At 41.5% G+C, this 27,981-nt stretch overlaps 5 protein-coding genes across 5 annotated transcripts; 3 read left to right on the top strand and 2 right to left on the bottom strand.

The window, feature by feature from the left end:
• Nucleotides 1-57: 57 nt before the first annotated feature.
• Nucleotides 58-1,946, bottom strand: LOC140014836 (uncharacterized). Its single transcript, XM_072066364.1, has 6 exons — nucleotides 1,872-1,946; nucleotides 1,707-1,755; nucleotides 1,237-1,336; nucleotides 1,095-1,156; nucleotides 885-943; nucleotides 58-521 (listed from the first exon to the last, which is right to left on the bottom strand). Exons 1-6 carry the CDS (start codon nucleotides 1,935-1,937, stop codon nucleotides 417-419), a joined length of 441 nt encoding a protein of 146 aa, XP_071922465.1. The 5' UTR covers nucleotides 1,938-1,946; the 3' UTR covers nucleotides 58-416.
• Nucleotides 1,947-9,330: 7,384 nt separating this feature from the next.
• On the bottom strand, nucleotides 9,331-13,352 carry LOC140014767 (uncharacterized). The gene is made up of 8 exons (XM_072066135.1): nucleotides 12,964-13,352; nucleotides 12,762-12,855; nucleotides 11,145-11,264; nucleotides 10,980-11,028; nucleotides 10,510-10,609; nucleotides 10,368-10,429; nucleotides 10,158-10,216; nucleotides 9,331-9,794 (listed from the first exon to the last, which is right to left on the bottom strand). Exons 1-8 carry the CDS (start codon nucleotides 13,116-13,118, stop codon nucleotides 9,690-9,692), a joined length of 744 nt encoding a protein of 247 aa, XP_071922236.1. The 5' UTR covers nucleotides 13,119-13,352; the 3' UTR covers nucleotides 9,331-9,689.
• A 1,292-nt stretch (nucleotides 13,353-14,644) lies between these two features.
• Nucleotides 14,645-15,833, top strand: LOC140014534 (uncharacterized). Its single transcript, XM_072065504.1, has 4 exons — nucleotides 14,645-14,994; nucleotides 15,092-15,203; nucleotides 15,294-15,375; nucleotides 15,483-15,833. Exons 1-4 carry the CDS (start codon nucleotides 14,650-14,652, stop codon nucleotides 15,745-15,747), a joined length of 804 nt encoding a protein of 267 aa, XP_071921605.1. The 5' UTR covers nucleotides 14,645-14,649; the 3' UTR covers nucleotides 15,748-15,833.
• A 1,529-nt stretch (nucleotides 15,834-17,362) lies between these two features.
• Nucleotides 17,363-22,084, top strand: LOC140014723 (uncharacterized). The gene is made up of 3 exons (XM_072065829.1): nucleotides 17,363-18,346; nucleotides 18,656-21,412; nucleotides 21,455-22,084. Exons 1-3 carry the CDS (start codon nucleotides 17,363-17,365, stop codon nucleotides 22,082-22,084), a joined length of 4,371 nt encoding a protein of 1,456 aa, XP_071921930.1.
• A 276-nt stretch (nucleotides 22,085-22,360) lies between these two features.
• LOC140014722 (uncharacterized) lies at nucleotides 22,361-22,840 on the top strand. Its single transcript, XM_072065828.1, has one exon. The coding sequence runs from the start codon at nucleotides 22,361-22,363 to the stop codon at nucleotides 22,838-22,840; it is 480 nt and encodes a 159-aa protein (XP_071921929.1).
• The last annotated feature ends 5,141 nt before the right edge of the window (nucleotides 22,841-27,981 follow it).

Genomic DNA, 27,981 nt, shown 5'->3' with positions numbered 1-27,981 from the left:
TCCAGATATACAATTCCCTGCACGCAAATTCTGAATAAATAGAACAAAAAAAAAAAATATCCAACAGGGGCAACCAGAGACGGTCTCTTGCACCCTTTTTTTTTTTCCAAAAAAAAGATCCTACAAACTTTCAGAGCTGTTGCATTACAACTACTAGCGTAAATTCCAAAGCAATTAACCTATGGATTCAACTCCATAACACACTTTGAAATATGTTGAAGCAGAGTCCGATCGCCTAATAAAATTATTTCTCAAATGGAAGCACCAACAGCAGGGAGCTCAAGGGCTCCCGGTCATCTTGACCTTTTTCTACATGGTAGGTAAAATCTTTTCCAACTTCCAGGCTGATGACATAATCCCCAAATACAGTTGCACGATCAGATGCGGCAACGCATAATTTCTCCATTTGTCGGTTGTTAGCTGACGAGTTTCCTCAAAACTGCTTCCGCCCGCTGCTCAAATTTCGGCAAGGCCCATTCATGCTGGACTATATCTAGACCATCTTTCTCGGCACTCAAACTCTGACAAGAGTAGCAAAAAAGCTTCAAGTTAAAAGCACTCGTCCAATTATCAAACGTGACAGAGTAATGTTTTAGCCATGTCTCACAGGGAAACTTGAAAGCAAAAATATTAATCAATCGATTGGCTCTAAAAACACTATTTTCACATTTAGCACAACAGCATTTCCGCAATAACTGAAAACCCTAAACAAGTTAATGTCAGTAAAAGAGTCGAGTACTAATCAGGATATTGAGCTTTACGTGCTTTTCTGGAGGGTTTTCACCTCAAAGTGCATACTTCCATTTCGAAACCAAGAAGTGATATTCACATCATTTAATAGTTCCAAGCATCAATGGTCAACAGCAAAGTCCATAAGAACATACCTTAGAAGGATCCATACCAAACCCACTCATTTGCATCATCCGTTGTGTGTCATCAGTTGCTGTATGAAAGCAGCAAATTAAGATCCCACTGAATGATAACGTTTTCATTCTTTCATATAGGCAAACAGGAGAGAGAGAGAGAGACAGAGAGAGGAAAATGCACATCCAGATTGATGATTCAAAAGAACCAGTAATATTCAGGATACTTACCATTTTCCTCTCCCAAAATAAGACTGAACAAGCCCCTTAGCCCAAACAGGTTGAGGAAATACCTGATACGCAGTGTAGATTTATTAACATCCAAGCAATGCAATACTAGAGAAAAACTTTACTGACAACAACACTCAATTACCATGAGCGGCTGCTGACATAGCTGACATCAACAGTACTCAAATCGATACCATTCTGTAACATTGATCTGAACCTCTGTGTCAGTGGAAACGGTATCTTTGCTGAGGAAGAACATATTAAGATGCTTACATCAGTATCCATTAGGATACAAGACCAACCTCAAAAAAAATATCAGTGACTAGGAGGAGAACTATAGAAAGTATGTCATCCAAGCAAAAGGCAAAAACGTCATGCTTCAATCCCCAAGAAAGAGCCAGACTGAATCAACAACATAGATGTAGAAATCAAAGTTGCAGATGCATATATACAATAAACTATATGACAACCAAGACCTTCAAATTCTAGCCAACTTAGCAACTACATCAAGAAGACCAGATCATAGAATGGCTCGTCATACAGAAGTAACACAGAGACAATATCAATGTAGTACTAGACGAGGTAAAAAGAATGAAAGAAAAAGAACAGGCAGACCTGCTACAAAACCCGAGAAGAAAAAGTTGACCCACGCGAAAGTTAGAGTCTGCAGAAGAGAGGATAAAGTTATAATGGCCAGATTCAGCTTTATCTCTGTAAAACCATTAAAGATTCAGCTATAGGCTGTGTCATCAAGAAAATTAATAATCGATTATTTCTCACCTGTGGTATGATCATTGAAAGATTCTTCTTCATCATATCCATAGCCATGTTGGGGTCAGAAAACATTTGTGCCTGTGCAGAGTACTCATTTTCCCATAAATAAATTTATTTATCGGATAAAATAAAAATAAACCCATTTTTTAATAAAAGACCAGCTCTTTATGGCTTTCCTCCATTATAAGAACAGAGTAAACAGAGTACCCATTTTTCCATAAACAAATTTATTTATCAGATAAAATAAAAATAAACCCGTTATCTAATAAAAGACCAACTTTTTATATCTTTCCTCCATTATAAGAACAGAGTACCCATTTCCCATAAACAAATTTATTTATCTGATAAAATAAAAATAAAACCATTTTCCAATAAAACAACAGCTCTTTATGGCTTTCTTCCATTATAAGAATAGAGTACCCATTTTTCCATAAACAAATTTATTTATCGGACAAATAAAAATAAACCCGTTTTCCAATAAAACACCAGCTCTTTATGACTTTTCTCCATAAATTATCCATTTTCCCATTTTTTTCATAAGCTAATTTATTAGTTGGATAAAATGAGAATAAAATTAGGTTGAATGCCAAATTACCCTTTTAGGATACAATGGAAAACAAGAAACTGACCTATAGCAAGTTTAAACTCCGTTTCCACTACAAAGATATGCAAGAAATTGTTTTTGCAAACTCAAGACATCTAATTTATAAAGTCTCAAGGAACCTTTAGAACCATTATAAAAAACAACTTATTCATTCTTAATTTTTGTTTGGAATAATTTCATAAACCTCCCCGGAGGTTTCTAACAATTTTACTTGGCACTCACAAATATTGAAAAATCTCACTTGCCTCTATTTTTTTTTTTTGGGTCTGAAACTCACTTGCCCCCTTACTTTAAACTATTTGTTTATTTACAGCTCATTTTGAAATATAATATTAAAAAATTCATTTTGAGTATATTAAAAAATATAATTTCAAATTTACCTTTTTGTTGTCTTACTTTGTATTACCAAAAATTGAGTATATTAATAACAAATAAAAATAAAAAAGTATAAGGATTTATTCTGATTGGATAAAATAGAGTGCATTTTTTAAATACCAATAGTTAGTATTTGAATACCAAATGGAAGTTAGGCACTCATGACAGTCCATTTATTGTGATTCCAAACTGTGTATTTTTTCCCCTCCATTCCAAACGGTGTATTTCTCAAAATTTAAATAAATTATGCATCAGCCATACTAATTTGTTTGGTGGAGGAAATAGATAGTTTTCTTCTTCCATTTAATTTTCGTGCCCATCAGTCATACTTTACTCATCGTGTTTATCCCTGCTGAAATTAGTTATCCCTGCTATATGTTAAATAACGTAGCCCATCAGTCATTCTTCACGTTAGGGCCTCTTCCCAGTGTTTATCCCTGCTATATTTCAAATAAACCCGTTCAGTTATGGCTGATGAGAGTACAAAAATTTGATTGTACTTAAATGGGTATGGGTATGGGTATGTACAATTTTTGCATATGGGTATAAATGGATTACCCAATAATACCCATTTAAATAATTGGGTATTATTGGGTAACCCATCAAACCCAATTAACCTATTTAAAATTATTTTCTCCCAAACCTCCTATCTTCCCCCACCCGTTAACTTGCTTATTTTTCACCATTATCAATTTATGACAAGTTTTAGTCTCTTTTCTTATTTTTCCAAAATGAAATTTTAAATTTATACACGAAAAATTGCTAGAGGTTCAAAATTTTTGGATTAAGTTTTTATGTTAACTTTTATAGTATTTAGTTCAAAATTTTATATTCTTATTGTTTAATTATTAAATAGTATGTAATTTTACGACATATAGTACATATGGAAAAAATTGATAATTAGGTTTATTGAGTATTATAAATAAATATTTTAAACTAATGATGGGTGTAAATGATGGTATAAATTGATAACTTAGTTTGCAAAAATGAATTTAAATGAATTTACAATAAGTTAAAATAAATGGGTTATAAATGGATAATTGGGTTATCCAATTCATTTTTTGACTTACCCATTTATACCCATCTAATTAAATTGGTATAAATGGGTTGACTCATTTATACCCATTACCCATTTTACCTAACCCAAACCCGCCCAAATCACCCATTTTGACACCTCTAAGTACACGGTACACGTGTAATGAAAAGTAGTACTATTACTAATTCACATTCGATGAAACGAATACCAGTACTAATATACATGTAAACAAAATAAGGTAATAAAGATTAAAACTCCTAAGATGAAAGAAAATAAGGCAATAAAGATTAAACCTCCTAAGATGATAATTCCTCTCCTTATGAATTTAATTAAATAATATAAATATATTATTATTTAATATTAATAAATTTATAATATATATTTATATAATATATTATATGTGTATATAATAATTATAAATATAATTACATTTATATTTATTATTATATGTTAATTTTTTTAACGAATAGCGGGACGAGCCCTGTTTCTAAAAGGGAATCAAACTTGGCTTTTATCCAAAACCTTCCAAGTTACTAGGGAATTGGGAAACGCCATTGCATTTTTATATATAATTCCAAAATTTCAATTCCGATAATAGTAATCCAAACAATGATTATGAGGTTTATTCCAATTCTCTATACCGAAATCCTTTTACCAAATACCACATAATTATGCATTCAATCCGATAGTCGATTCTTTGTTGCTAGTTCATAAGAAAACGGTAATAGATATGGATCATTTCGTTATGCATTTTCTAATGCGTTGTAACACTATGACGATAATAGTTGATTATAGCGATTAATCAGATAGTCGATTCCGATAATTATAACTAATTGAGTCTCTAATTTGATTATAGATTCCTTGGTGCTAACTCATAAGTAGATGGTTGTAAATATGGATCATCTTGCTATGAATTCCCCAATTCCTCCATGGGTTAAGATGATAACAACTCATTATAACAATTAAATTGAATTGTCAATTCCGACGATTATAACTAATTAAGGGTCTAATCTAATTGTCGATTCCTTGATGCTAGCTCATAAGATGGTGGTAGATATGGATCATTGTTATCTCTCAATTTGTTTTTGGACTAAGAAGATAATAACTCATAATAGCCATTAATCAGATAGTGGATTCCAACGATTATAACTACTTATGCCTATTTATACAACTGTTAATAAGGACTATTTATATGATTGTTCATGGTCAACTAAGTCGAACATAGTTGATTAAAGTTACTAATATGATCTCACCTACATCAATTAATCATAATAACTGAAAAGCGTGTGGTTTTGACAAAATTAAAGCACGCCATTTGCCAAAATGATAGATCACGCCTTTTAGGCATCCAAAAACTATCAAATAACGCCCAAGTTTTTATTACAAATATCCCTCCTGACCATTGGCACGCGGGCAATTTGGAAATATCTTAATCGTCAGAAGTATTTCGCGCAATTGCATTTCGTGCCATTGCATTTCTTCGGCGTCAAGAGAAGGTCTTACTGAATACATTATTAATTCCGAGAGGTCCCACAACAATTTTTTTTGCCAGTAACATACCCCTGTCTCAACCGATTAAAAGGTTTGCTTGCTTGGCTCATATGGCCCACCACTATCTATTTGTCACCTTTATGTTGGTTTTCGACATTGGTAGAATACATTTGTTTCTTCATTTGAGAAGAAACCTGCTACTAATACTTTTAGATCCAAGGATGATATCCATGGGTAGGCAAGATCTGTAAACAAATTACTAGTATATTGGTTTTTGGTTTATCAAGGGCACCACGGGCGTACTTGGTATTGGCACTTGCCTAACATTCCACGGTGGACACGGCAGGTGCCAGCTATGAAATTGATGTGTCCATATGATATGACCAAAGAAATATTGACATGCATTCGGCATAAATGAGGTATTTGGGACGGATGCTCCACGTAAATTTTACCACTTCTTCTTAACTTGGGTCGGTTTTTTTTTTTTTTTCTTTCTTTTTCAAATCTGATGAGGGAACGTACGCACCTCTTTATAGGGGCATCTAACCATTGAACAAAGTGCGCAATCACCATCAAATGTCTTCGAAGAAGCTTCTCTTCCCCTTTTGCCTCCGGTTTTAGTAAACCGCAGTATCTCATTCATTAGCCGGTAGACCTACGCAGTAGTATTGATTTGCTGCTGCTAATTAAATTTGATTAATAACCCGAGGCATGCAGATTAGCAGCCTAGGTGGTGGGGTGGGGATGCGAGATGTGAAATTTGCTGCCCATCAAAATCATTCGTCATCCAGCTCTCTCTCTCGAGAGTCAAGCCTATTTCTTGGCGTATATTCCCTCTCCGCCTCCGGCTGGCCTGTAAAGTTAAGGTGAAAAAGAGGGAAAAGTCGATTCAAGTGTGAGTTGGACGGCGGGTTTGGGGCCCACTACGATTGGTTTTGTTGACCAAGTGGACGCATGCCACGTGTGCCTACCAAACATCGGATCGGACGAGACCGCGTTCTTCAGTTCTTTCTTCCATTTCATACATTCATTCATTATTTGGTCCGGTCTTGCATAACATAATTGCCATCCGAATATTATTATTATCTGTGATGGGATGGACGTGATGATCCTTTAATATTCACTCTCCACCTTTCTCCTGTTCTATATATTATGGATCCCAACAATATGTATATATCATCCGGTCATCTCCCCGTCCTAATTTCTTGCTTTCACGTCATGGCACTTGTTTCTTCCAACGGGCTTATGATTTCAAGCTTTGATCTCATTTTTGTGAGAACCAATTGTAATAGGACAATTTTGCGGGGCAGCAAGGCAGGGAGATGCAGTTGATGAGGGTTACTGTGCATAGCTGGCTAGAGAAGACGTTGACATGATGCAATTCTTGTTGAAATTGTCTTCTTAAACAGTTCATCGATCGAATCGGCAGCCTCAAAATTTAGGATCATGCGGCTGACGCAATGTGGGAAAAAAAGAGAAAGAAAAGTGATATCTACCATGCAAATATGAATTGGGAAATCAACACTAGGCAGCACAAGCACGCAACAGGCGTTTAATTGAAAAAAAATAATAATAACAAAGGAGTGGTTGATAAATTTCTCTGGTTCCTAGACCTTTGTGGGTCTGCTATACATAGATAGAAGGCACGTACAGTAGCAATGGTTCCTTCACCTGTAGCCTTTCATTTTTTCCTCCCCACAACAAAAGCCCCAAGTAAATACTACAGTAGTAACTAGTAAGCGGAAACACTTTTGGTGAAGTTGACGTTGGATGATGGAGAAAGGCTTCCTCTCTTCAAAACTACAAGCCAGCAGTTGAAAGAACCCACCAACAAGTCTTTTGCAGCTTAGTGTTTGGCCATCTCCTCCTTTTCTTGGTACCGTAATTCCTAACGGTGTCTCCTCTTCATGGTACTGTCATTCCTACTGGTGGGCCGACGATGGCATTCACCATCAAAGGGTAAGACGCCTAAAAAAAGGGTTCGGCATAAGATCCAAAACAGGGTTCACCGCCATAATCTTTTGAATCATGACTCAGTAAAGAAGAAGAGCATAATTTTTTTAAAGCAGCACTCAGTACTCGGTCCCGACATTTATGTAAATGTGGGATCTCTCAAATCAACCCATAGACAGTTGCAATTAAGTTGCATTTGTTGGGTTGGATGGGACATGATCTTATTAAGCTCGTTAGTGAATAACAAGGCCACGCTCTTCGCTCCAAACCCCCGTTAATTACGCAAACGAAAGGCTAAAGCCAGCCAGTGATACATAAATGATAAATTTTACCGTGGACTGTTAGATACGGGGCCCTATCACATCTTTTTAGCAAAGACCCTCCCTCTTCTTTTCGTAAATTCTTTACTTTGGGCAGCTTACCTGGTCCGCTTTCACGCTTTTGTCTCGTGTCATTTACTCATGGATCTTTTTTAGCAGTCAAGAGGTTGTCAAGAATCCTTAATTTCTGCTACGAAAAGCTTTTCTCTGTTAACGCTTCAACCGTTTTGAAGACCACTAACTCAAGAATTGATCGTTTAAATTCATTTCTATCCCATCCCTCAATGAAGGATCAATGCACATAACAACTAGTATGATCGCAGGCAGAACCTGCTCATGCAGCGGCTGTGGTGGTGGTGGAAATCAGTGAATAATCAAATCTCGAAGTTTACATTTTCGGGGTTGGCACTTGGCAGAGATGGATGTGCTTTGGGCACTGTGTTTGTTCGTACTTGATACGGTCTCCACCATAGATTATAGCAAGTTCAAGTTCCGAGGCAGCATAATGACCAATCCGACAATTAAAAGAAAAAAAAAAAAGTTAGTGAAGGCATAAGGAAGAAAACAGAGAGATCACAGAATTCTGTCTCCTTCCTGCCGTCCTCGTGCTGCAGAATCGTTTCGTTCAGTCATTTCTATTTTCCATTACCATATTTGAACGGAGTGCATATAATTTCCATTACCATCATATTAAAGATAAAAGTAGTTTGTATTTTTCTGAACCCATTAACACATCAGCAGCCACTTTGTCACCCTGACATGCCTAATTTGGGAACAGTATTGTCATTCGCAGAGGATCCACAGTAGGAATGTCAATTGGGGTCTTGAAACGTTCACCCGTTAAAAAAAATAAATAAATAAATATATGTATGTATATAATTATGTATATAATATTTAATTTAATTAGTTATAAATTTATAATAATATTATTATTAGTTATATGTATTATATAATGGATATTAGTATATGTAATATAATTAGATTAATAATTATACATGTTTTCTAATAGAAATTATTAATTAATTATACTAGATTAACTAATAAGTTTATACTAAATTCATAATTACACTTAACATAATAACACTTTTTTCCTCAAAAAAAAAAACACAATAATAACTTAATAATTATATTTATATCAAAAATGAAAACTTCACTACTTTAATTATATTTGTTTCATGATGTTGGATTGTATTCAAATAACTCTTGTTTAATTGTTTTTATAAGTTTCAATTGTGAAATTATAATGAATAATAATTTAATGATGTGTTAATATTTTAGTACTTAATTATTTGTCAAATTTTGACTATAAAAAAATTATATGGCAACTTTTTATTAGCTCCCCCGCAAGAAAAGCAGGGCAGGGGGAGGGGGGGGGGGCGCAAAGGACGGGGGAAATTAGTGGGCAGCAGGCCGTTGCCGTCCCTAATCCACAGTGTTAATTGCAACATCAGCTGAAACTTTCAAATTTCATTTGCCGGTGGATTCGTTTAGCGTATCATCACCGTGCCTCGTCAAGGTCCTCATCTACTACAATACTGCATCTTACACTCGAATTTTATATTGGTGCAGCTTTCCTATTTTGTCTTTCCAGAGAATAATCAGCAATAAATATAACAGACCAGACTAACATCCAGATATACAATTCCCTGCACGCAAATTCTGAATAAATAGAACAAAAAAAAAAAATATCCAACAGGGGCAACCAGAGACGGTCTCTTGCACCCTTTTTTTTTTTCCAAAAAAAAGATCCTACAAACTTTCAGAGCTGTTGCATTACAACTACTAGCGTAAATTCCAAAGCAATTAACCTATGGATTCAACTCCATAACACACTTTGAAATATGTTGAAGCAGAGTCCGATCGCCTAATAAAATTATTTCTCAAATGGAAGCACCAACAGCAGGGAGCTCAAGGGCTCCCGGTCATCTTGACCTTTTTCTACATGGTAGGTAAAATCTTTTCCAACTTCCAGGCTGATGACATAATCCCCAAATACAGTTGCACGATCAGATGCGGCAACGCATAATTTCTCCATTTGTCGGTTGTTAGCTGACGAGTTTCCTCAAAACTGCTTCCGCCCGCTGCTCAAATTTCGGCAAGGCCCATTCATGCTGGACTATATCTAGACCATCTTTCTCGGCACTCAAACTCTGACAAGAGTAGCAAAAAAGCTTCAAGTTAAAAGCACTCGTCCAATTATCAAACGTGACAGAGTAATGTTTTAGCCATGTCTCACAGGGAAACTTGAAAGCAAAAATATTAATCAATCGATTGGCTCTAAAAACACTATTTTCACATTTAGCACAACAGCATTTCCGCAATAACTGAAAACCCTAAACAAGTTAATGTCAGTAAAAGAGTCGAGTACTAATCAGGATATTGAGCTTTACGTGCTTTTCTGGAGGGTTTTCACCTCAAAGTGCATACTTCCATTTCGAAACCAAGAAGTGATATTCACATCATTTAATAGTTCCAAGCATCAATGGTCAACAGCAAAGTCCATAAGAACATACCTTAGAAGGATCCATACCAAACCCACTCATTTGCATCATCCGTTGTGTGTCATCAGTTGCTGTATGAAAGCAGCAAATTAAGATCCCACTGAATGATAACGTTTTCATTCTTTCATATAGGCAAACAGGAGAGAGAGAGAGAGACAGAGAGAGGAAAATGCACATCCAGATTGATGATTCAAAAGAACCAGTAATATTCAGGATACTTACCATTTTCCTCTCCCAAAATAAGACTGAACAAGCCCCTTAGCCCAAACAGGTTGAGGAAATACCTGATACGCAGTGTAGATTTATTAACATCCAAGCAATGCAATACTAGAGAAAAACTTTACTGACAACAACACTCAATTACCATGAGCGGCTGCTGACATAGCTGACATCAACAGTACTCAAATCGATACCATTCTGTAACATTGATCTGAACCTCTGTGTCAGTGGAAACGGTATCTTTGCTGAGGAAGAACATATTAAGATGCTTACATCAGTATCCATTAGGATACAAGACCAACCTCAAAAAAAATATCAGTGACTAGGAGGAGAACTATAGAAAGTATGTCATCCAAGCAAAAGGCAAAAACGTCATGCTTCAATCCCCAAGAAAGAGCCAGACTGAATCAACAACATAGATGTAGAAATCAAAGTTGCAGATGCATATATACAATAAACTATATGACAACCAAGACCTTCAAATTCTAGCCAACTTAGCAACTACATCAAGAAGACCAGATCATAGAATGGCTCGTCATACAGAAGTAACACAGAGACAATATCAATGTAGTACTAGACGAGGTAAAAAGAATGAAAGAAAAAGAACAGGCAGACCTGCTACAAAACCCGAGAAGAAAAAGTTGACCCACGCGAAAGTTAGAGTCTGCAGAAGAGAGGATAAAGTTATAATGGCCAGATTCAGCTTTATCTCTGTAAAACCATTAAAGATTCAGCTATAGGCTGTGTCATCAAGAAAATTAATAATCGATTATTTCTCACCTGTGGTATGATCATTGAAAGATTCTTCTTCATCATATCCATAGCCATGTTGGGGTCAGAAAACATTTGTGCCTGTGCATTTTGAGCTTGGCCCTTGGGCACGAATAACAGTCCATTTTCCTGAAATGTCATATTATAATCCACATATCAAAATATAAGTTAAGCAAATGATGAGTAAACAAAATGCATTCATTTTCGATTTCTACAGACCCACATCATGGAGAAACCTCGCTTCTTTACTCTCTAATCAAGTAACCTCCATTGCCCATGTTATACAGAAATTAGTTAACATACTTCCTGAGTAAATTATACTTATCTCGCCCTAGATCCGTCATTACTGAAAATTTTTTTTTTGAGATTACCCTAGCCTGCCCCCATCAAGTTAATTTCTTTTTTACAGCCTTTTCACTATATTTAGATTTTTATGGACCAAGAAAAGGCCAAAGATTATTGAATCTATGAGAAGCCTTGAGAGAGGGCAAAATAGTTTGCTCAAACTTCTTCCAATTAAATTTCCTTAAAAGTAGTCCATCATCTATCTTCTTACTTAATTTGAAATTTCAGATAACAGTTTTTGTTCTATCAATAGCACTGCTGCACCTTAGTCACAGGAACATATGGCTGCATCTCCTCTGACACTTTCAGCAGTCTAAGTTCACAGTCCAGGCCTACTCCTAAGAAAACAAGTGTAAGTGCACTACCTAGTAAACAACACAGAGTTTCATACTGATTTTTTCCAACCTTTTTAGCAGCCAGGCATTTTCTCAAGGGGATAGTAATAAACATGAAGACTAGAAAGAATGCTAGTCCCAAGCATAAGATCAGCACCCTGGGTTTGTATTTCTTAAACCTCTCTAGTCTATTATCAGCCCCAACAGCAGAATTCAAACTAATTTCAAAGGTAAAGGATGACTAATGAAGCAACATTAGGCATAAGACTTCTAAAGTGAGTGGTAAAGCTATGTGCTGCGGCTAGGAAGTGAATTCAGATAGTTGTTGGTAATGGCCAGATGTCTTATCTCTGGCAGGATTGGTGGCATCCCCTTGGGCCTTTGGCTCAAGTTTTTTCTTCTCAGCTTATTCATTTATTTCGCAGCTCTGAATATTCACAGATTTGTGGCATCCCACATATTTCCAGTCTGCACATGCTCTGAATATCTAAGTAATGCTGTAGTTTCCACAATAACTTCATCATCAATAGCATCCTCCCTTAAATCTGACAGTAAACACATTATACTACAAAATATTCACAGATTTTAGTTATCACTTATTGTAATTCAATTCTCAGATTAACGTCTGGCTTTGCATTCCCTTTCATTTCTTCAATAGTTTGTATAAAGTTCCATTATTTTAGCACTAGACTAAAAACCCTCCTGCTCGCCAATCCAAGCCACCTCCCTGGGGGCCGGGGAAAAAGATAAATTTTCTTAACTAGAAAGTCAAAATGCTTGCACAAATGAAAGGCAACGAGTAAAAAAGCTTTTGGGATTACCGACTCTTAGATCCCGATGCAAAAGAGGGCACAAGAACCTTTTTTTTTAAGTGGGGAGGGGGATTTGCATAACAATTACCTAAGCCAAAAACAAAAACAAAAAAGGAGAAGAAAGAAAATCGAACCTCATTGCTGTAGTAAACTTTACGAGCACGAAAGGACTTGGCAGGGATAAAATTGGCAGCAGCCCTTAAATTCCTAGCCCTAATAATCACCTGCCTGAACAATTAAGTTGAAAATAAATTTTTATAAAAAGGCAAAAAAATAGACAAATATTTTGGTTATACCCAAAACATAGATCTCCAGATTAGGGGTAAGCAAGTATACCCTTCTTTGACTATCTTAGGATCGGGCAATTGGGAAGAACTACGCATGAGCTTAGAGACGAAGTAGCGGAGGACTCCGATTAGGACCATCACCACCGATAGTGGTATCAACACCCAGTCCCTTATCGCCGTGTCCAGTACCAAATCCTCCGCCATTCCTCTTTTTTTTCCTTCCCCTTGACTGATTAATTGATTATTAGGCTTCTGCTTTCTCGCAATCCAATCGAAAAGAATATGCTTCTCTTTCACAGAGCTTCGTTAGGATTTAGAACCAGAAGGCTACAGTTAGTGACGGCGGATATTTTGACCCTAAAGGGAAAACGGAAAACGAAAGGAAGTTAGCAATTATCCGGTTTCCCAGTCAAACGCCGTCGTTATGTATTGGGCTTTCTTCACTAAATTTGTTAGCCCAAGCAGTTGTATGCAAAGTTTGCTTGAACCAATGCAAGCTAGGGTGTACATATGCCAATCAAGTTGAATATTTGGTGCTCAAATTTATTTGATTATCTTAATGAGTTTGAAATTTTGTTCAAATTTTGTTTGTTTATTTTTCGAATCAAGGTTGAGCAAACTTTTTTATCGAATTTGTATTTCATTGAATATAAAATATGGTTCAAACTTAGTTTGATTAATTGGCTAATTAAATTCGAACGGGCTCTTATGAAATCGAACTCAATTCGAGTATTGAATAATCTGGTTCATCTCTTGACTCTAACACAAACTACAACCCCTAAAGGGGTTTGGAGAATAATTGGTGCATGCACTCTTCTAAATGCTTCTCAATAAAATCTAAGTAATTTGAGATAACAAATGTAGAACTGTTTTGAAAAATGTGATTTCCATCTCAATATCATAATGTACTAACTCATCTTCCTAGAGTGTTTTTAATCACTCTAGAAAAAGTATCTACAGAAAGAAGAGAGGGGGGGGGGGGGTTCAATAATTATTTCTTTGGAGTCCCAACCAACCTTTGGTTCTACTAATTGATGTGCTGCATTCTCATTTGGATTGCTACTTTAGAGTTTTTCTAAAAAATATATATTATAACGATTTAATATATGTGAAACAAAAAACTATTAGAAAAATATATTCACAGAAAATGTAAAAAACTTTTGACAGAAATGACAATTCAAATAAGTACTTCCCAGTCAAACAAAACCTCGTTAAAATTTTTTTTAAAAATAGTTAAAAAATATGTTCACAAAAAATATAAGATTTTTTTTTGGGGAGAAATGGCAATCCAAGTATAAGCACTTCCTAGTCAAACAAAACCTTGATTTCGTCCAAAAATAAAAAAAAAGTCAAACAAAACCTTGTTAAAAAAAAAGTACACTAACAGGTGACATGTGATTTTCGTTTCAAGCCTAGTATAGTTTTCGAATTTCGATTGCAGAATGATGTCGGAATCTTGGCGTTAAATTTTCTTTGAAGGTATATAAGAGAAACTTATTTTAGAGGAAATCTTGTAATAGTCTATTTGAGTATTGCTTTCTTTCGCAACTTTTCAGAAAGGTTCCAAGCTTGCAGCTGCGGCATTGTTGCTTTATTCTTTATATACGATCTTATTACCTTCCATCCATGCACTACATTTGTTCCTTTTCTCCAACAATTCTAAATCCGACATTCATTTCTTGGATCTTCAATTCACAGGTTCAATCTCCTTCCTGCCTTCATATTCTTCAGCCAAATGATCTCTATTTCCTTTCCATTTACGTGCCCGACGATGCCGTACGAAGTACCACACCAACGCCTACGCCAAAGAGCATGCCTTTCGGACAGGTTTCACTGTTTTCAATCTTCTTCCACAAATAAGCTGCTGCCCAGAGACCAGGGTACATTGTCGGTGGCATGCAAATGCAGTGCTCAAGGATTAGGGTCAGAAGCTGATGATCGCAGAGCTCTGAAAACAGTTCTCAAGCTTTACAAGGCAATCAAGAATAAGAACATCAATGAACTGTCTGATATAATTGGAGAAGAATGCCTATGCAATTGCAATTTTGTCTCCACCTTCCAACCTTTTCATGGTAAGGAGGTAAGCTGAATATACACACGTGCTCGCGCGCACACACAAACCTTGAATGCACGTCTAACCTTCTGGTCTGGGCTTCTCTGTATACCCTCGCATGCAGCAAGTATTGGGATTCTTCTCTTCTCTCATGAAGAACTTGGGAAATAACATTGAAATCGTGGTGCAGCCGACGTTCCATGACGGAATGAATGTTGGTGTATCTTGGAAACTAGGTTCTCTCCCCCTTTCATATTTATTAATTATTTTTTTCCTGTCTAAACGTGGACTAAAGAATATCCTTCGTCTTTATGTCCATTCTTCAGAATGGGGCAAGGATCGCGTCCCTCTGGGCAAAGGTCTGAGCTTCTACACTTGTCACATTTATCAGGGAAAGGTGGTCATAAAGTAAGTAGCACAACAGATGAAAGAAATTTAACTTGCATTAGTTAGTTGTCTTCACTGTCAGCTTCAACTGTGACTAATTGTTTCTGTTTGATTGCTTTATAATCCAGTAACGTAGATATGTTCTTGGAGCCAATCCTTCATATTGAGCCCCTCAGACTGGTGAGTATAGTTAGACTTCAATTTTACTTCCCAGTGCAATGTGAATGGGCTAACCTCGATGTTCCACAGAAAACAATTACATCATTGACGAGTGCCATGGACGACATCTGTTCCAGGGCTTCATTTCAAGGAAAGGCAAAAGCAGCAATGAAAATTTTCTTCATTTTATTTCTCGTGGCCGCATTACTGTACTATCTCAGGCATCGTTTCTAGGCATGTGTGAATCCATGGAGTCGAGAAGTATTGGTAGGGGTGACAGTTTCAACGCAACGGATCTTCTGTCCCACACTTTGTGTCACTTTCTGTCCCACTTTTTATTATATTATTATTTCTCCTTCATAAATATCATATTTTAGTTCTTTTTTGTTTCCTTAAGATTCAATAACTATTAATTGAGTAATACACAAAATTTAACAAAATCAAAAAATCAAAATGCATAAAAAATGAGATTTTTTATGAATTTTCTGCTGTATTTTTTAATTTTCTATTATATATATATTTTTTAAATTGTTGTATTTATTTTTTACTGAATTAATAATTATTGAATCTTAAGAAAACAAAAAAGAACTAAAACATGATGTTTATGAAGGAGAAATAACAATATAATAAAAAATGGGACAGAGAGTGGCACAGAGTGTGGGACAGAAGATCCGTTGCGCAGTTTCAAGGCCAAAAGAAGAACATCATTCTTCGCAATTAACCATTCATCGGACAGCAGCGGCAAATGTAGAGTTATCAATGCCAAAAACTAATGAGAAATTACATGTTTGGACTGCATAAATTAGATCCAACGCGATGTAGGGTGCCAAATTTGTATTTTCCAAACAACGGTATTAAGTGCATTTGTGCATGGACCTCACACTGAAAGCTTTCAGTTCATCCTCCAAATTTAATAAGCTTTTCAAAGTATTACAAACGAGTTTTGGGAATGAATAAAATATCCATTTTTTTCAGCAAAATGCATAATCAAGCCAAAGTTCTCAATGATTAGGGAAGGGCTGCAATGTTGCCAAATTTAGAATTCGAAACGTGGGGGTGAGAAAGTGAGGAGGGGCAGGAGAATTTTTTTTTTAAACAAAAAAGCCAGAGTATAAACAGGCATCCAAATTCGTCCAAGAGGAAAGTGTGAAGATTATAGACCTTTCATATACAATATTTAGTGCCTCAAATTTTAGATACAAATAATATTTAGCCCAAGAGAGAAGTTGAGATAATAGAAGTTAATCAGAATACCCTTTGAGGATGGTCATTTCGGCTCATGGAGTGCCTCCTGAAGTGCCACCTCGGCAAGACCTGTTGGTTTGGAACCCACCTCATTACCACTTCGGCTAAGATCGTTAGCCGAAGTGACGCTTGAGTATTTGATAACTGCAGAAAGGTACGATGTGACTCCTGACACATCTGACACCTGGGAAGGTTGCTCTGACACGCCGCCTGAACCTGACAGATATCCCCTCACATCTCATAAAGATCGGTCAAGTCTACCGGATGCACTGACCATCTCAGATCTTTAGGGACTCGTGCAGACAGTCCCTCTCTCCTATCCTTCCTCTATAAATTCTCAACATTTCTATTGAGAAAGGGATGATGACCAATTCTCTGGTAACATACTACTCCCTTCTATTATACTACCTCCTTACAACCGAACTAACTTGAGCTTCGGAGTTATACCAGGGGATTCAGCCCCTCTTGCTACCCAAGCAGGTGACCACGTCCAAGAGAGCTGCCCAAGATAAAAATACTTCTCCAGTTCGGGTGACTTACTCCAGCGGAACGAAAATCACCTCTTCAATTGGCGCCGTCTGTGGGAACGCAAAGACATCAGAGTATGAAGCCTACGCGTTCTAAGAGTAGAAAAGCTCTCACCATTGGTGCTGAGCAAAGCAATGCAGCTTCACAAGAAGACATATCTGAAGGGCAGGGGCCTCCAAGGACCCAGCCCGCAAACGAAGAAGCCATCACTCGTATGGCCGAGTTTGTAACCGAGAACCCCAACATCTTTGAGGAGTTGGGAAAATATTTAAAGAGGCAAGGCAAGCAGAAGGCTGAGTCCTCTAAAAGAAAGTCAGATGGATCTCCTGAAGGTTCATCTGAAGAGGAGTCTGATGGGAGGCGCCTAAGCCGGAGTGCGTCGAAACGAGCGTTTTCCAAGGCCACCTCCAAGGTAGCCTCCCTAACTAAGGCCTTTTCTCGAGGTCTCCTGGGGCGACGACCTGAGGAAGAACCTCGGCCCCTGGGAATACCTGGGATGAATTATATGAGGGCCCCGCCTTTTACCGACGACATTAACGAGGAAAGGTTTCCTCCAAACTTCAAGCTGCCCGCGATACCGTCTTATGACGGCCGAGGTGATCCCGAGGATCACATTCATGCCTTCATCTCGGCCTTCCGCTTATACTGCATCCCTTACCCCGTCATATGCCGAGCCTTCCCAGTATTCCTCCAGGGGACAGCTCGAAAATGGTTCTGGGGATTAGAACCTAGGAGCATCTCAACCCTGGGAGGACTGGTGGAAAGATTTCTCCATAGGTTTATTTCATCCCGACCTACGACCCGAACCTCGGCTTATCTGCTGAACATGCAGCAGAACCCGGGTGAGTCACTTCGGTCGTATGTTCAGAGGTTCCATGAAGAAAGCGTGCAGATACCTGATCCTAATGAGCAGGTCACCATCGCCGCTTTCACCCATGGGCTCGTTTCCGGGGTGTTCAACACGGGGATTCACAAGAAATATCCCCGCACCCTCCACGAGCTGTGGTTAAAGGTTGAGAAGGGCATACAAGCCGAAGATCTCAACCGCATGAAAAAGGAGGTTCAAGCTGCTCGCCCGAGGGCCGACCCCTGAAAGGGAAAAGAGCTTGGCCGAACTGAGGTGGGGACGGGCAGTGGCTTCCAAAGTCCTGCCCGAGATCGCCGCAGTGTGTTTGACAGGATATCTAAGGGAAAGGCATCTATCCCCGAGTCTGAACTAACTCCTTTGAACACTAGCCGGTCTCGGGTGCTATCCATAATGGAACAAAATAACCTTGGAAAGGCACCCCCCAAGATGCAGGGCAACAGGGACAAGAGGAACTCGACCCTCTATTGCTTATATCACCGAGATATATGACATGAAACCGAGGACTGCAACGATCTCAAGAGAGAGATCGAGAACCTCATTAGACAAGGCCACCTCAAGCAGTTCATCCGCCTAAGTGGAGGTCATCCGCGTGATGAGAATCAACGTGATAAACGAGGTGACCAACTCCAAGATGAGAGGCGGACGTCGAGAACCAGTTGTCGACCTCCTGAGGATCCTAGGGAGTCGAAGAGGCCACCCGGAGACGGATCCTCAGGTCAAGGATTAGGATATGGACCAAATATTGCCGGAGTCATCAACACCATTGCCGGAGGTCCGACGGGAGGAGATAGTCAAAACTCCCGGAAGAGGACCTACAGACAAGCCAACCCGGATCAGGCTGAGTCGAGCTCTCGCCTGTCCGAGGTGATTACTTACGGGCCCAGTGATCCCATCCCAGCTGCCTCCAGCAGTCATGAAGCTTTGGTGATTGAAATCCTCACCAATAACTACATCGTGAAAAAGGTATACATTGACCCGGGGAGTTCAGTTGACGTCATGTACCTCCGTACCTTTGAGAGCCTTAAACTGGCCAGGGAGTGCATGACCCCGGTGAGAACCCCTCTTGTCGGGTTCGGGAGACACATTGTGCACCCCGAAGGGATGGTGACTTTGACAGTGACTGTAGGGCGTCACCCCCGCTGCAGAACCATCCCCGTCAACTTCGTAGTGGTCAAGACTGACTCCCCATACAACTTACTCCTAGGCCGACCTACACTTAATGCTTTGCGGGCAGTATACTCCACCTATCACCTAAGCTTTAAGTTTCCTACTCCAGAGGGGGTAGCCGAGGTCAGCAGCGACGTCTGCGCTGCCCGGGAGTGTTATCTCGCCACTCTACAAGCAGCCTCCCCGTCCACCTCCGGAGCAAGGCCCGAGAGGAAGTCAAATATCCTCTCAATAGATAGCATCGATCCTCAGCGAGCTGAGAAGATCCCGAGGCTGGAGACTGGGGATGAGGTGGAAGAATTCCCTCTGGACCCCACGAAGCCTGATCAAACGATTCGGGTCGGTACCCGATTGCCCAATCTTGTCAAAAGAGGTATGGTGAGCCTCCTCAGAGAATACCGGGACGTCTTTGCTTGGGCCGCAGAGGAGGTTCAAGGGGTCCCGCATCACCTCATGATACATGAGTTGAACGTCGACCCCCAAATCCGCCCGGTCAAACAGAAAAGAAGGCACATCGGCCCTGAGCGTAGCCGAGCTGTTGGCGAAGAGGTGGACAAGCTCCTCCCTGCAAAGATCATCCGGGAGGTCCAATATCCGACCTGGTTATCCAACCCGGTCATGGTAAAGAAGGACACTGGGGTTTGGAGAATGTGCGTCGACTTCACCGACCTTAACAAAACTTGTCCCAAGGATTGCTACCCGTTGCCCAAGGTCGATACCTTGGTGGACTCGGCAATGGGTTATGAGGTCCTCTGCTTCTTTGATGCCTTCAAAGGGTACCACCAGATCGGAATGAGTCCGAAGGATCAGGAAAAGACCTCCTTCTACACTGACCGAGGCACATATTGCTACACCACTATGCCTTTCGGATTGAAGAACGCCGGGGCCACATACCAACGCTTGGTTAACCAAGCCTTTAAGTCTCAGATCGGCCGGATGGTTGAGGCCTACGTAGATGATATCCTCCTCAAAAGTCGGACAACCTCCACATTCCTTGCCGACCTGAAAGAAGTCCTGGAAGTCTTTCGGAAGACGCGAATGATGCTAAACCCCAAGAAGTGTGTCCTGGGGGTAACTTCGGGGAAGTTTTTGGGCTACCTCGTCTCCAGGCGAGGTATTGAAGCAAATCCAGACAAGGTGAAAGCAATTCAAGAAATGTCTCCACCTCGGTGCGTCCGCGATGTCCAAAGGTTGACGGGGCGGTTGGCCGCCCTGAATCGATTCCTATCGCATTCAGCCTCCAAGGCATTGCCATTTTTCAAAGTCTTCAAAAAGGCCAACAACTTCTCCTGGACTGAAGAGTGTCAACAGGCGTTTGAGCAACTAAAGGAGTACCTCAACCACCTCCCAACACTCACTTCACCTCGCCCAGGGGACAAGTTAATCTTGTACCTATCTGCTGCCGCTGAAGCTGTAAGTGCCGTACTGATAAGGGAGGAAGGTGTCCAAACACCTGTTTATTATGTTAGCCGAGTCCTCCGAGGTCCGGAGACCAGGTACACTCAGGAGGAGAAACTTGTGCTGGCCTTAATTCATGCAGCTCATAGGATTAAGCCCTACTTCCTGGCCCATCCCGTCTGCCTGAGGACAGACCAACCACTTCGGCAGGTCCTATCGCGACCGGAAACCTCTGGACGCCTCACCAAGTGGGCCATCGAGCTGGGAGAATACGACTTATCCTATGAGCCTCGCACGGCAATTATAGCCCAGGCTCTCGCGGATTTCCTTGCCGAGCTTACTTTTGAGGAAGTGAATGGGACCATCCCGGCTACTACCCAAGCTGTCACCTCGTCCACCGCCGAGCCTCAACGATGGACCTTGCATGTGGATGGCTCATCCAATAGTGAGGGTAGTGGAGCCAGCTTGCTCCTCGAAGATCCCCAAGAAGAAATTTGCTCGTATGCCTTGAGGTTTGATTTTGCTGCTTCCAACAATGAGGCCGAATACGAAGCAGTCATCGCCGGCCTGCAGTTAGCTCGCAAGCTCGGGGCCGCGCATATCATGGTCTATAGCGACTCTCAACTCGTCGTGTGCCAAATATTAGGCGAATACGAGGCCAGGGAAGAGGTGATGCATCGATACCTCTCCAAGGTCCTCCAGCTAGTGGCACACTTCTAGTCTTTTGAAATCCAGAGGATACCACGGTCACAGAACAGGAGAGCTGATGCTCTCTCCCGGCTCGCTTCTACCTCTTTTTCTGACCTGAACAAAACGGTCCTTGTAGAAGTTCTAGCCGAACCGGGGTACGAAGGGGAAGAGGTGTATCCCATCTACCCTGGGGACACCTGGATGGGACCGCTAGTTCGATTCCTCAGCCGAGGTGAACTCCCCGAAGATCGAGCTGAGTCACGCAAACTTCAGCGTAAAGCAGCTCGGTACGCCTTTCGACAGGGCCTCTTGTACAAGAGGTCCTACCTCGGCCCATGGCTACGATGTATCACCCCAGAAGAAGGCGATAGAATTCTTCAAGACATTCATGAGGGACTCTGTGGTGCCTACGTCGGTTTCAGGATGCTCGTGAAAAAGGCTTTGTTGTTGGGGTACTTTTGGCCCACCATGAGGGTAGATGCCCAGGTTATGGTCCTTTGCTGTCCTTCTTGTCAGCACCATGCCCCTGAGCACCACCAACCAACCAATCTTATGATTCCTATCACCTCGTCGTGGCCCTTCGAGCAGTGGGGAACTGACATAATCGGCCCATTTCCAAGGGCTCCGGGTGGTTATACCTACGTGGTGGTAGCAGTGGACTACTTCACCAAATGAGTCGAAGCGGAGCCCCTGAGAAGCATCACCGGAGTGGCCATTCAAAAATTTTTCTGGAAAAATGTGGTTTGTCGCTTCGGCTTGCCCCGGGTGGTCATCTCGGATAATGGCAGACAGTTCGCGGACAATCCTTTCAAAACGGGGTGTGAAAACTTGGGAATTAAACAGCACTTCACCTCGGTGGGACACCCTCAGGCAAATGGACAAGCCGAAAACTTCAACCGAACTCTCCTCCATGGCCTCAAGACCAGGCTTCACCGGGCTGGATCGTCATGGATGGAAGAGCTCCCCAGCGTGCTGTGGTCCTACCGAACCACGCCGAGGTCAGCAACTCAAGAAACACCGTTCTCTCTAACTTATGGATCCGAGGCTGTCGTTCCGGCCGAGCTCATCACTCCCAACCCGCGAATGGCCGCGTACGCTGCCGAGGTCAACGAAGAGGAGCGACGGGTTGATCTCGACCTCGCCGAGGAGAAGCGCGATATGGCTGCGGCCAAAGTTGCTATTTATAAAAATATCCTAACTGGTTATTACAATGCTCGGGTCAAACACCTAAGGTTCAGTCCAGGAGACCTGGTACTCCGGAAGAATTCGGTTAGCCGAGCTGAACCCCAGGAAAAACTTAACCCCAAGTGGGAGGGACCCTACCGTGTTATTGAGTCCAGCCAAAATGGATATTGTAAACTGGCTTACCGAGATGGTTCGCGTGTGCCCCGAACTTGGCATGCTGAGAACCTTAAGTTGTATTACCCTTGAAGGGTACGTGTTCTTAAATCTCACTTTTTTAAGTTATTTCTCACCCGTTCTTATTTCATTACAAGTGACAAATAAGGGGACAAAGCAGTAGTTAAAAGAAAAAAACTGAACTCAATTGAAAGGGAGGTAAAAATATGCAAGATTAAAAAAGCCAAATTTATTGAAATACGAAAAGCAAGAGGCCGAGGTCATTCATGACCACGGCCCCCAATTACAAGAGCTAATGGCCGAGGTTATCTACGACCTCGGCCCACCTATTGCAAAAATAGATGCTTCTAAGCATCTCCTCCTCCGGGGTTCTGGCCCCCCATAGTCTCACCCCCCGCTTCGGTTCCCTGCTGTCCATCTCCTCCGCCGGCCTTGTTCCCCTCACTGCCCTCATCATCTAAATCAAACTCTTGGAGCCATTTGTTGAACTCAGCACGGACCTCGGCTAAGTCTTTCCCATATTGGATGCCCTCAGCCATACGGTCGTACAGTTCCTTGGTGTCCTCATTGTAATGTTGAGCATCTTGGAGGGACTCCAACTGTTCAGAAGTAAGGAAGGGCGCTGCCTCTTTAATGGCCGAGGTATAGCCGAACATGAAACTTGGCCTGGTGAGCTCGCCGAGGTCGCGAGTAAATGATTCTGACTTCCGGAAGGCCACCACGGCAGTAACCCCGGCTTGGTCGATGGCCTCCTTGTTTGATTTTTCCTCCTGAACTCTCCTGTTCTTCTCCTCATCAAGGGCAGTCAAGAGGGAGTTATTGGCGACCTCGAACTTCTTCTTCGCCGCTGTGGCCTTGTCCCGTTCCAGCTCGGTGGCCTTTAGCTTTTCTTCCAGTTCGGTGATCTTCTTTTGGAGCTCGGTCGGTGACTCGTAAGTTTCTATGAAGTGACCGAAGCGCTGGTACATCTCGGCGAGGAACGCCGTAGTGGAAGCCCAAGAGACCGCGGCGCTCTGCATCAGCTCGGCTGGATTCAGTTTCCTGGTGTAAGTGTTGTCCCGTGGCAGAACCGAATTCACCAGGAGCTCGTGTGCAACTTGGGGATTCTTGCAGCAGTCATTGACATTGACTTCCCACTCCGGACAGAAATGTGCCTCCGAGTGCCTTTTGTCCTCCCCGGCTGCAAGAGAAAGCACATGGTGGAGGTTGAATAATGAGGACCCCGTGACGGGGTTATCCTGGACAACGGTCGCACATCGACCCCGGCCCCGAGGTTGAGAGGCTATGGTTATTCCATGGGATGGAATTCCCACTGGAATGGACGCTCTGGACCTTCCTGGCGTGCCCGAGGTGTGCGACCCTTCGCCTATGATCACCACGGCAGGCTCGCGAGTGCCTGCCGCCGCAGTGGTCTTCTTAGCCGGCTTGGATGAGGACTCACCAGCCTCCTTGCGCTTCTTGGCTGGCCTCTTTGCCACCTCGACCTCTCCCAAGGTTATCAGGTCGGAAACCTTCATTACTGCAAAGCACGAAATGAAATTAGTTAGAATTCAAGGAAAATAAACAAGAAAGTGAGAAATGAAAAAGTACAAGGTATGTGAAGCCTAGTGGAGATGAGGACGGGATGGCCCGAGCTTATCAAGGCTCGGCTGAGCTCGCCCTTCACGAGCACTCTTTCAGGGAAGTCCCAACAGTTAATCTTCAGGCCCGACCCCGTCAACTTTTGGAAGTTGCGTTCTTCCAATTTGCCACGGGAGGTTTCTTTGACCGAAGTGGGAGGTCTCCACCAGAATCCCCTGGGGAAGTCCTCAGCCGGGACGAAGAAAAAGTTCATCTTCCACTCCTTTATTGAGCTCGGGGCATCATATACCAACCTTGGAACCTTGTTCCCGAAGTAGAACCACCACTTCTCGCTCCCGCTGTTCTTAAGTGAATAACAAGGACGGAAGAGGTTGACGTTCGGCTCTATCTCCTGATGTCGGCAGAGTAGCTGAAAGCCGACGAGGATGCGAATTGCATTTGGGGTGAGCTGAGTAATCCTCACCCCCCAGTACCTCAGGCAGTCCCGAAGAAACCTCGTAGTTGGCACCCTGAGCCCGGCCTCCAGCTGTTCTATGTAGATGGCTACCCTACCCTTTGGAGGCAGGGCGGCGGACTGATGTGGGCGCGGCAGGTAGATACTATAATCCCTCCTCCACGGGTACTTGCGGATCACCTCGGCTATGGAATCTTGGTCCACCTCACTGATGAAGGCCGGCATCTGGCCATAGTTTAGCGTGGCCACGTTTGGAGGAGTGGAGGGCTCCTGTACACCTTCGTCCCTAGGAACTTCGTTCCCGAGGTCATCATTGTACAAGACCTCGGGCTCGACCTCAATCTCTTCGGCCTGTTCTTCCGGAGACTCAGCTCGGCGAGATGTCTCCGCACCTCCTCCCCAGGCTCAGTAAGACGCTTCCGCACCTCCTTCCTCGGCGTCGGATGCAGTTCTCTCATCGGAAGGGTCGGGCCTCTCTGCCTCGGTGAAGTCAGGCCTCACCGTCTCTTTGTGTGTGCGAGCTGTTCTAGCCATTAATACAGAAAGAAGAAGTGAACTTACTTAGGAGATGCGGAGTGAAGAAGTTGCTGAAGAAGATGTAGGTTGGAAAGATTGCCGAAGTGAAAAAGCAAAGAGACAGAGCTCTGAGGTGATTTCAAATTTTGGTAAAGAATGGAACGGTGAAAAGAAACCCCTATTTATAGGCAACAGGGGGGAACCGAAGAGACGCGATCTTTGGGATTCCCTAAAGCTCTCTCTCCCCTCATTAATGAAGGTGCTGTTCACCTGACAATCGATCGTATTGATCCGACGTTAAAGCTGCCAGCCCCCGTTTCACCTTCCCCCAGTCACATCTACACAGTCGTGACGTGTCCTTGCCATGTTCCGTGTTCTACACGCGCGTCAGCTTCGGGAAGTGACGACCTCGGGAGACCCCGACCTCGCTCTTCTCGAAGCTTGGGGGGCTTAGTGAGGATGGTCATTTCGGCTCATGGAGTGCCTCCTGAAGTGCCACCTCGGCAAGACCTGTTGGTTTGGAACCCACCTCATTACCACTTCGGCTAAGATCGTTAGCCGAAGTGACGCTTGAGTATTTGATAACTGCAGAAAGGTACGATGTGACTCCTGACACATCTGACACCTGGGAAGGCTGCTCTGACACGCCGCCTGAACCTGACAGATGTCCCCTCACATCTCATAAAGATCGGTCAAGTCTACCGGATGCACTGACCATCTCAGATCTTTAGGGACTCGTGCAGACAGTCCCTCTCTCCTATCCTTCCTCTGTAAATTCTCAACATTTCTATTGAGAAAGGGATGATGACCAATTCTCTGGTAACATACTACTCCCTTCTATTATACTACCTCCTTACAACCGAACTAACTTGAGATTCAGAGTTATACCAGGGGATTCAGCCCCTCTTACTACCCAAGCAGGTGACCACGTCCAAGAGAGCTGCCCAAGATAAAAATACTTCTCCAGTTCGGGTGACTTACTCCAGCGGAACGAAAATCACCTCTTCACCCTTCCCATCATCAGCTGTTAGACCTAAGATTCAAAATTGAATCTAACAATAGAATGAACTTTAAGAGCTTATTATTGATCGCTAGACCAGCCCTAGTGGTTCTAATTCCATATATTAGATTAGCAAATTAGTCAATAATCAATAAATTATAGTTTGTTGGTGTTCATTAATGATAATGTATTAGTAGTTTTATGCACACATACACACATACATACATATATGTATATGTGTGTGCGTGTCTATATATATATATAGGCACGGGATATATAATATTGTTATTAGTAATTTTGGAGATTTGGTTGGTATTAGATAATCTTACTTTAATATGCATTAGTAAATTGTTTTACCAATATTAGTGATTAAATGTATCTTGATTTTACCTAATTCCAACTTATTGAGACTCGATACATGAGCCAAATTGGTTCGGGCAAACTTTTCGATTTTTTCAAAATTATGGGGGACTCAAGAAAAAAAAAAAAAGTGCTACCGATGCATACTAGAAGGGTAGTACTACTATAAATCTTTGTTTATTAGTAAATCTTTGTTTATTAATTATTTCGATAACAATAGTGAGTAGTATTACACTACCATTACTCTAACAAAGAAAGAACAAAAGAAAATATTCGTTCAAGTACGACGGCGTATAGGACATAATGTTATCATGCGAACGTCTGTACAAGGGGATTAACGCAGAGTACCGGGAAGAAAAACAATGGCGCAGGTTCTGAGCCAGAGGCCTCCGTTGCCGACCCTGCACTACCGGAAATCATCACCGCCCCGCAAAAACTCAGCTCGCAATCAACTAACCAGCTACAACAACTCAGCACGAGTCAACCCCACCTGGGCATCTCTTCAGCAGAGCCTCCAATGCAACGGCAGATTTTCTTGCCTATTTTCCAACAATCGCAAACAGGTATCCCATCCCCTCTCAGACCTTCCACTATTTTCCCTTTTGTTGTTTGAGAATAAATTATTGAATGAATAGTTTGTGTTACCCTGTCAGTAGAATTTATCAAACTAAATTTTGCAAACTATTTGCAAGAGAAGTCATGGAAATAGTTCTGTGTAATTCATACTAGTTCAAATAAAGATATTTCAGGACTAATTGTCTAAGTTCAGCTATTCATTAATTTTTTTCCGCTGTTGTCTTTTCCTCCCTTTCAAGTGTGTTATTGGAGTTAAACGCTCTGGGTGGATTTTGTTACTAATCTGGTTTTTGGGTTAACAGTGAAACATTAAAATAGAAGTCTTGAAAGGTTGGAAAGGGATATTTTTTACGCGTTAATGTTTCTTTTAATTAGGGTTTCTTGAAATTTGAGGATGTTTTTAATATGAAGATTTCAGCTTTTGGACTAACTAATATAGCAATGAGAACTAATTGATGTAGCACTTAACCTAGAATATGGCGAACACCTCAAAAGTAGCAAACTTGACCTACTATCAATTACACACAGAGTGACATGTATAAAACCAACCTGAGAGCTGTCTTTCGTTTTGGGTTGGAAAATTGGGCTCCAGCTTGGGCTCCTACTCAAGATATCACAGCTCTGGAGCCGACTCTAGTACCACGTAGCTAAATCTCATTGGTAAACTTGACCTTATTGCTTTGTGCATTTGATACAAGTTTTGGTAGGTTCAGAAGAAGACGATTG

This window comes from Coffea arabica, chromosome 9e (genome assembly GCF_036785885.1).
Source record: "Coffea arabica cultivar ET-39 chromosome 9e, Coffea Arabica ET-39 HiFi, whole genome shotgun sequence".
Taxonomy (NCBI): domain Eukaryota; kingdom Viridiplantae; phylum Streptophyta; class Magnoliopsida; order Gentianales; family Rubiaceae; genus Coffea; species Coffea arabica.
The sequence above is the reverse complement of the archived record's forward strand: the minus strand, read 5'-3'. Positions and strand labels throughout refer to the sequence as shown.

Excerpts from the sequence above, each read along its gene's own strand:
- LOC140014836 (XM_072066364.1), bottom strand. The coding sequence starts at position 1,937 with ATGTTTTCTGACCCCAACATGGCTATGGATATGATGAAGAAGAATCTT. Across the intron at positions 1,756-1,871 it reads TTTCAATGATCATACCACAG|ACTCTAACTTTCGCGTGGGT; the intron begins GTGAGAAATAAT and ends TCTCTTCTGCAG. Across the intron at positions 522-884 it reads TTGGTATGGATCCTTCTAAG|AGTTTGAGTGCCGAGAAAGA; the intron begins GTATGTTCTTAT and ends TACTCTTGTCAG.
- LOC140014767 (XM_072066135.1), bottom strand. The coding sequence starts at position 13,118 with ATGGCGGAGGATTTGGTACTGGACACGGCGATAAGGGACTGGGTGTTG. Across the intron at positions 11,265-12,761 it reads AAGTTTACTACAGCAATGAG|GAAAATGGACTGTTATTCGT; the intron begins GTTCGATTTTCT and ends ATGACATTTCAG. Across the intron at positions 11,029-11,144 it reads TTTCAATGATCATACCACAG|ACTCTAACTTTCGCGTGGGT; the intron begins GTGAGAAATAAT and ends TCTCTTCTGCAG.
- LOC140014534 (XM_072065504.1), top strand. The coding sequence starts at position 14,650 with ATGATCTCTATTTCCTTTCCATTTACGTGCCCGACGATGCCGTACGAA. Across the intron at positions 15,204-15,293 it reads TGGTGTATCTTGGAAACTAG|AATGGGGCAAGGATCGCGTC; the intron begins GTTCTCTCCCCC and ends TCCATTCTTCAG. Across the intron at positions 15,376-15,482 it reads CAGGGAAAGGTGGTCATAAA|TAACGTAGATATGTTCTTGG; the intron begins GTAAGTAGCACA and ends TTTATAATCCAG.
- LOC140014723 (XM_072065829.1), top strand. The coding sequence starts at position 17,363 with ATGAAGCCTACGCGTTCTAAGAGTAGAAAAGCTCTCACCATTGGTGCT. Across the intron at positions 18,347-18,655 it reads TCAACCGCATGAAAAAGGAG|GACTGCAACGATCTCAAGAG; the intron begins GTTCAAGCTGCT and ends CATGAAACCGAG. Across the intron at positions 21,413-21,454 it reads TGCATCGATACCTCTCCAAG|AGGATACCACGGTCACAGAA; the intron begins GTCCTCCAGCTA and ends TTTGAAATCCAG.
- LOC140014722 (XM_072065828.1), top strand. The coding sequence starts at position 22,361 with ATGGAAGAGCTCCCCAGCGTGCTGTGGTCCTACCGAACCACGCCGAGG.